The sequence below is a fragment of the Mandrillus leucophaeus genome, unplaced genomic scaffold (genome assembly GCF_000951045.1).
Source record: "Mandrillus leucophaeus isolate KB7577 unplaced genomic scaffold, Mleu.le_1.0 Scaffold216, whole genome shotgun sequence".
NCBI lineage: Eukaryota > Metazoa > Chordata > Mammalia > Primates > Cercopithecidae > Mandrillus > Mandrillus leucophaeus.
In genome coordinates this window covers 857,205-865,734 of record NW_012102210.1, presented here as the reverse complement: position 1 = coordinate 865,734, position 8,530 = coordinate 857,205, and the positions used below count along the sequence as shown (strand labels likewise).

The following is an 8,530-nucleotide window of genomic DNA, read 5'->3' as shown; positions in this document are numbered from 1 at the left end:
CTTATGGGTCATTTCAGGTAAATTTTATATTCTTTCAGATTATTTCTTTATTTAAAATTTTACAAAATGATGATGAGTTACTTCTTTAATAAACCAATAAGATCTATTTCAGTAGCTTTTGAAACCGTTAGAGCACAGTCGGCCAATGCAGGACCTGACGGATGGCATGGCCACAGCCAGCCAATGTTCTCTGCAGGAGTGAATTATCCTCTTTATGCCCTTCAGTGGCATATCCCACAATCCAAGTGTGGAGAACCCTAAATGTCTGCAAGACCTCTCTTTCATTGCCAGAGCCCTTCTCAGTGGAAAATGGGCAACAAAGGCCTTATCATCTCCCCTTTTCTGCAAACTCTCAAAGGTAGAGGTATAAGCCGGATAGAGGGGGGACAGGGGAGAGCACAGGGGGTCAAAGGGCAGAACAAAGAGGAAACATACCTTCTATGTCTCCTCCAGGGGCAGAGATTTTCGACATACTCAGGTCGGCGGTAGCGACGATGTCATTGTGAGTGAGGCGATCCCTAGAGCAAGGGAGCAGAGAGGGCCTGAACACAGGGAAGGAACTGCAGGCCACAGCCCACCCAGGAAGTATGCGGCCTTAGTGACACATCGCGGGGGGGCGGGGGGCGGGCAGAGAGCGCTCCTGGTCTTCACTTTGGTAGGTTACTGAGGCCTGGTAATCCCAGAGATGAAGAAACTGCACAGAAGACGTGCCCAAGACTCTCTGAGAGGGAACTAGTTCATCTCGCCAACCACCAGCATCCCATCAGGCAACCAAGCCCCTGCTGCCAGCTTGGATCTCTGCAGACACATCTGCAGACTGACAGGGAGGAGGGCGGAGGCAAGGAGGCAGGGCCAGAGACTGGGGAGACTGTTCAGGGAGCCAGATTCCCAGACCCAGGGAGAACTGAGAGGCTCCAGGAGCTAAAGAAATGTTCAGATCAAGGAGAAAACTAGGTGACCAGGAAGAAACTATCTCTAAGGCCACAGTCTTGAAGTAGCCAGTGGTAATACACGATTCCTTTTTGTATCTGACTTTGTACGTAATGGAGCACTTTTAGCCTTTATCACACCGGAGGCTCACACAGCCTTGAGAAACAAGCACTTTCATTATTATCTCTGTTGCACCAATGAGGAAACTGAGGCTCAAAGCCATGTAGGTATTTGCCCAAGGTCATTGGGAGGGAGGGGAAGACCGGAATGGAAGTCCTGGTGTCCTGATTCCTGGACCACTGCTCCTGCATGGCACATGGCCTGCTTCCAGGGGCACAATTCTCGGCTCCCCAACCAGTGTAGGGGACTGCGGCCAGGAGCTCAAGGAGGCTAACCGATTGATTCACCTATTAGCCAACCACGTCCTGTGCAGACCCTCCCTCTGAACCCCACTCCTGCCTCCTTTGATGATAACAAACAGTAATTGAGCTAACATTTATTGAGCACCTCCTAAGAGCTAAGCACTGCACTAAAACCATCAAGTGACTTAACTCACATCAGCACGACCAGGTAGGTACAATTAGCCCCAAATTCAGATGAGAAAGCCAACGTTGAGAAGGTTAAATAATTTGCCAAGATGGCAAAGCTGGGATTTGGGGCCAGAGATGCTGACGTGGAGACCAGAGCTTTGATTGCAGCCACCTGCTGCTTCCCGGGTAGGCTAGACCTGGGGTCAAAACCACTAGGTCAAGAACCCCCACAACAAAAAATAATCCAGTCCCAAATGCCAAAGATGCAGAGGCTGAGAAACGCGGGGCTGGGCAGGACCCATCTCCTTCAGGAAGTTTCTCCTGGGTATTTTCCCCTTCTTCTTGGTGCTTCTTTGACACCCTCTCCCTGTTGTGAGTGCCTTAGCCATGGGCAGCTTCAAATGACACATCCCAACCCCATTGTGAAAGCACACCCTGGCATGGTGCTTCGATTTTTCTTTGAAATCCTGACCCTATGAGGTACCCTAATCTCTGCCCAATTTCTGTGCTCCTTCCTTCCTCTCTCTTTGTATTTCCCAGAGAGGTGATTAAGCTTTGATTTTTAAAGTTTTCCATCGCTGGTGCTACATTAGGAAGAATGAATTGTCAGCACAGACAGATCTTTACCATTTTTCCAGGTGAATGATGTTAATAAGAACTGAAAAGCTGGGCGTGGTGGCTCATGCCTGTAATCCTAGCACATTGGGAGGTCAAGGCAGGTGGATGACCTGAGGTCAGGAGTTCAAGACCAGCCTGGTCAACATGCTGAAGCCCCGTTTCTACTAAAAATACAAAAATTAGCCAGGGGTGGTGGTGCGTGCCTGTAATCCCTGCTACTCAGGAGGCTGAGGCAGGAGAATCACTTGAACCTGAGAGGCAGAGGTTGCAGTGAGCCAAGATTGCACCATTGGACTCCAGCCTGGGCGACAAGAGTGAAATTCCATCCCAAAAAGAAAAAAAGACCTGGAAAGTAAAAATTTGCTGGAACATTTTACAATGAGATTCTCAGTACCAGATGACTGACAGCCGATGGCATTTGTACACTGTCTTCATGACCAAACCCTAGACAAGACCAGCACTTGAGAAGGAATTGGATGTCTGACCTCCGGCCTTCTCTGAATTGGGAGACGAGGGAAGGAGAGTGGGAGGAGAGAGGTTTTGCTTTATGGAGGTAGGGGGTGGTTTGGGTTCTTTTTTTGTTTTGTGTTGTTTGGTTTTTTAATGAAAAAGGAATTTCTGAAGAATTAAATGGAAGATTAAGTTACAGAGAAACGGCCATATGGACTATATCCTATTTCCAGGATTCAGGTAATAACAAGAGCTTATCTGCGTTTTCTGGGAAGAAAGCACTCTTCTGGATAGGAACTTGAAGCAGCAGAATGCTTTCTGGCCAAGAGTTGGGTTTTGGGGCTTGGGGTTGCTTTTGGAAAATACAGCAAGTCTGAAAATAGACTCACAATAAAAATGCCACTTCAACCCAAACCAGAGATGCAACCACCAGATTCTGTAATGTGTTTGGATTGTACAGTACGCTGATGCCTTTGACACAGCTCACCCGGACTCGGGCCAGACACATCCACAACACAGGAGACAACTGCACCCACACACATCCACATGTGCAAACACGCAGGGACACGCACAGCCCATTGCCCGCAGTCAGAGCGGCACACATGGAGAGCTGAGATGAAGAGATCATTCTGGGATGTAAAGCACATCTTTCCTCCAAACCGCTTCCCCACGGTACATACCCGTGGTCACTGCCCTCGCGGCCTCTCCCTCACAGGCCCTCCCGGCGGCTCTCTTTCCTCTCCTCTAATTCTCACAAGCTGTTTTCCTTAGGCCTGGGGAACTGGCACACAGCTTAATGGCTCTGTGGCCTGGGGGTTTTTCCCTAGTCTCTCATTATCCTCCTGGTTGGGGGTGTCACGGGCATGAGACCAAAGGAGAACACGCTGGGGAACCACACAGCCAAGACTTCTTGGGGGCAAAGAAAGGACAACTCTCTCTTTTTGGGAAGCCCAATGCCCCGAGATCACACGTGTGGACCCCGAGTGTTCCCCTCAAGTATAAGAGAAAACTCCTGTCAACTAGCAGAAGGTGGCATGGCCTAGTGGTTCGGAACGCAGGCTTTGGAAACAGCAGGCTTGGGTTCAAGCCTGGCCTCAGCTACTTTCCAGCTAGCTGTCAGCTCGGGCAGGTCAGTCAATCTTTCCCAACCTGCCTTCTCATCTGCGAACTGATGTCGGTGAGCTGATGGTCAGATGAGATGACTCGTGTCGAGTGCTTGCTGGAAACGGGGCTTGGTCTTTAGTAGGTGCTCAACAAGTATTAGATGCTGTGATCTTTCTAAGATGCCTGCGAGCTGCTGCCCTCACCTGCTGCACAGCTGCCGTGGCGTCCCCTGCTCCGGCAATCTGGGCCACTCCTCCAGCTGGGGGACCCTACCTTTTCATCCCACCAACCCAGGGCTGCACTGCAGCCCATCCTCTCTGAAGTTCTGCTCTTTTCAGCCCCTGGTCTTGGTTTGTGAGCCTCTCCTCACTGGAACATCCTCATCATGAGCTTAGCAAAACCCCACCCCTCCTGCCAGGCCATCACCTGTCCCACATCCTCCAGGAAGCCTTCCCAGCTCCTCCTGCCCTCAGAGATGATTCCTCACAGCCGATCCCAGTTGGCCCCTCCTTATCTGCCTCCCTGCCAACACGCAGGTGTGAGTAAGCTTCCCAGGAAGTGCCCACACCCTCTCCATCCCTGGCTACCCCAAGGGGACATTACCTCACCTGAAATTTCTCCCTCACGCTCTCACTACCAGTCACTGAGCCGAATGAAACTGAGGGACCCAGCACCCCCAAGACAGCCCGCCCTAAAGACCCCAAGACTCAGGACTCACCAGTCTATGACACGAATCCTCATTTTTTCACACATGGAGGGAAACTGAGGAGGGAATAGAGGCGTGTTGGGAGAAGAGTCCTTTTGAAGATAGAACAGCCCCTCCCCACCTGAGCTGAAGTCTGGGATACTGGCAGGATGCTGGGGAGGCAGAGCCCTGGACCTCCCGAAGCCCAGAGCCCCAGGGGCCTCCTTGGGTGTGCTGGGGTGGGAGGCTCACCATGGCAGGCAGTGTGATGTTCTGGTTCCACTGAGGGTTGGCCGTCTTCTCCAAGATCTTGCTGCAGAGCTAGAAGACACAGGGAAGGGACAATGGATCGAGCTCCATGGGGACTCTGGGCTCCCCAGGGCCACCATGCCAGCCAGTGGCCATTCTCTGCCACACTGGCTGCCCTCAGGGCTGGGTGTAAGACCCTGGGGTTGGGGCCTAGTACAGGGGGCTCAGACACAGGGAATCTTTGCAGAGAAAAAGCTCAATGGAAGGTCAGAGCCAGAGCTGGGGAGTGGGTAAGGCTAGGGTGGGTTGTCTGAATGCCACAGCCCTTCTACCCTTAACTCACACCTCTGGCTGAAAATCCCCCTCCATACCTCCCATTATGGCCAAGACCCTAAATGTGGGGGCCCTGAGTCCAGTCCAGATAGGCTTTCCCAGAGGCCCTTATGGTCCAGAAGGCTCTTTTGCCCATTACCCCATATCATCCACCATGTAGGAAGACTGTGACCTCTAGGAGATCAGAGACGGGGGAGGGGAGCCACGCACCGAGGTCGGAGAGTGAAAGAAAATTCAGGGAAGATGCAAACCCTGTAAGCCACAGTCTGCCTCCAAGCAGCCCTGCCCTAAAGACCAGGCTTTTCGCAAACAAGAAACCTCACAGGAGTGGAAACCAGATCAAACCAGCAGCTCAGAGGCCAGCCCTGGCCTTGGAGTCCATAAGGAACACCAGGCCCCTCAGCCAGCCCCAGCGCATCCTGTACCCACACACGGGGGCAGCAGGTAAAGATTCAGTTTCAGATACACAGATCCTGGTAGATTTCCATGTTCTACACATGAAAATAATAAGCAGCCTTTTCAGAGCATTTACTGTAATAAGCCCTGCCTTGTGCTAAGCATTTTATGTGCATTATCTCATTTAATGAGCATCTGACTTAAATCAGAGACTTCAGGTCCCCAGGGGTGAGGATGATGTCTCCGTTCCTGGTCCACCCAGTGCTGGCCCCTGCCCTCACCTTCCCCCTCCTCCCTATAAAAAGAGCCCCAGACAAAGGCCACACAGGGCTGGGTGCAGGACGGAGTGCCAGGATTTGGCCCATAGAGAGGAGTAAGGAAAGAAGAGAGACCGACGATCCAATTCAAAGGAAGAAAGAGCAAAGAATGGAAGAGACAGTTCACAGAATGAAGACGCGAGGCCTTGAGACACATAAAAAGATGCTCCATCCCACTCATAAAGAAACACAAAGAAAACCAACAAAATGCCATTCCTCACCCGTCAGATTCATAAAAATCTCTAAAGTCTGACAGACCACTGTTGGCAAGGCTATGGGAAAACTGCATGCTCATGTTTTGCTGGGGGGAAAACAAAATAGTTTGACCCCTCCAGAGGACAATTGGCCACTATCTATTGCAGTTTCAGATGCATGTTCCCACTGCCCTATCAATTCTACCTCTAGACACCCATCCTACAGAAATACTTGCACATGTGAGGAATGACACATGTGTGAGGCTATTCACTGCAGCGTGGCTTGAACTAGTAAGGATTTGGAACAACCCATGTGTCCACCAGTGGAGAACAGGTTAGATCAAGTATGGTCCATCCGTACAATGGAGTACCAGGCAGCTCTCAAACAGAATGAGGATGCCTCTAGGTAGTGACATGAAACAATCTCCAAGTTATATGATTAAGTGAAAAAGCAAGGTGCAGAGCGGTGAGTGTGATGCACAGCCATTTGTGCTAAAAGGTAAAAGATAAAAATCTACAGTTGGATGGGCACGGTGGCTCATGCCTTAATCCCAGCATTTTGGGAGCCCAAGGCAGGTGAATCACTTGAGGTCAGGAGTTCAAGATCAGCCTGGATAATGTGGCAAAACCCCGTCTCTACTAAAAATACAAAAATTAGCCGGGAGTGGTGGCACATGCCTATAGTACCAGCTACTCGGGAGGCCGAGGCATGAGAATCACCTGAATCCAGGAGGCAGAAGCTGCAATGAGCCGAGATTGCACCACTGGACTCCAGCCTGGGCTACTGAGTGAGACTCCGTCTCAAGAATAAAAAGAATCTGTAGTCATATTTGCTTACACATGCATCACAAAACCAGAATAATATAAAGGAAACTAATTGCAGTGGTTTTCTTTGAAAAGGAAGAAATGAATGAATTGATTGTTGGATGGGGTACAGAGCAAGAGGGAGATTTTTCATGATAGATAGATAGATAGATAGATAGATAGATAGATAGATAGATAGATAGATAGATAGAATAAATATACTACCTAATTCAAAAATTAGATAAACAAAATTTTAAAATAAAAGACACGTGAACAAGACCCAGCTGAGCGGCCCTGTCAACTCTGTGCCCCAGGTCCCTGGAATAAGAAGGCACAGGCTGCCCCAGCACACACACAGGATATACACGGGCTGCTTCAGCTCCTGCCCCAGGCATCTGGCCCTCCTCCATCGCAAACACTTCAACCTGGCTGCCTTCACCGGGATGTGGGTCTGGGGGCTTGAACAGCAGCTGGTCCATCTGCCACACCCCAGCCAGCACTGCCTCTGGCCCCAGAGATCCCTGCCAGCCTTCCCCCATCCTGTTTCACCCATAGGCACTCAGCCAGGGCCGCACCATGCTGCTTCTTCCTCTTCCTCTGCTTCTCTTTTCTTCTTCCTTTACCTTTTTTCTTTACCTTCCTTCACTCCCCAATGGAGTATTATTAGCACACTCTCTCTGGAAGGCTATTTGGTCATCTGTATCAGACACTTAAAGATAAGCCCTCTGGCTTAGCAGCCCCAATTCTAGAAACTTCCCTATAGAAAAGCAATCAGAGTGTGGATGAAGATTCCTGTATGCTGATGTTTGTCACAATGTTGTTTATAAAAGGGGAAAATTGGAATTATACATACCCAAAAATAAGTCAAATGTTATAGTATACTCATCTGACAGAATATTATGCCACCATCAAAAAAAATCATTTCAATGACTATTTAATAATTTGAGAAAAGATGAGACAACACAAGCAGTTTACCAAACTGCATGTATATAGTTGATTCTCATTATTCATGGTAGCTACTATCTATAAGGTCACCAGGAACCCTGAATTGGTGAACACTGACTCATTACCCCAGAGGAGAAGCAGGGTTAAATTCCTGCCAGCCTCTGTCACAACGTTTTTGTCAACTGATCAATAGGTAACCTTGGTTTATGTGTGCTTCTATGGAAGGACACCTTACTTTTGAATATATATTGTTGAGTCATCGGCATTGAACTTACAGCCAATGGCACCGTGACCGAAGCCTGCAGAAAGCTTACCTATCACGCGCACTTCCTCTGTCAGGCACATCACAGCTGTTCTGAGCTTAGAAAAGCCAGACAGCACTTCAGCATGATATTTGGGGCCATTTTATACAGTGAAGTTGCCAACAAAGGCACAAAAATGTGAAAAACATGAGACTACACAGGACACGTATCAAAGGACACGTATTTTGTCTGTGTCCTTTGATACGTGTCCTGTGTAGTATCATGTTTTGAGACTCTCTGCCTCCCTGCTTCAACTCTCATGGAGTAAATACATGTCTTTTGATCATGGACACATGTTTACTCCATGAGAGCTGGAGCAGGGAGGCAGAGAGTCACCGTGTTCAACCTCAGCAACCAACATACGTGCTGGGAGATTCCAATTTTTCGAAGCCCTGAAAGTGTCCTCAAATCATCACTAAAGTGCCACGAGTGTTGATTTTGGGCTTGCAAAATCAATATCTTCATTATTTTATTCCCAGTAAGTGGGAAGAGGGGAGGTAAGAGGGTAGTGGGAGCTAAAGAGAGAAAACATACTAGAAGGAAATACAAACCAATGTTACCAGTAATTCTCTCCAGGGTGGTGCAGGGTACAGAATACGGTGCAGGATATAGAATATGGTGCAGGGTACAGAATACGGTGCAGGATATAGAATATGGTGCAGGGTACAGAATA

The 8,530-nt window shown here is 49.1% G+C and overlaps 1 protein-coding gene across 14 annotated transcripts in view; it reads right to left on the bottom strand.

Moving 5' to 3' along the window:
• The window catches only part of DYSF (dysferlin), a 238,535-nt gene that overhangs the window by 150,145 nt on the left and 79,860 nt on the right, over positions 1 to 8,530 (bottom strand). For all 14 annotated transcript variants that reach the window (XM_011980655.1, XM_011980653.1, XM_011980659.1 and 11 more), the window contains 3 exons: positions 4,570 to 4,638; positions 4,351 to 4,394; positions 436 to 518 (listed from right to left, as the gene is read on the bottom strand). In XM_011980655.1, coding sequence (XP_011836045.1) covers positions 436 to 518; positions 4,351 to 4,394; positions 4,570 to 4,638 — 196 coding nt within the window. The remainder of the gene's footprint in view (positions 1 to 435; positions 519 to 4,350; positions 4,395 to 4,569; positions 4,639 to 8,530) is intronic.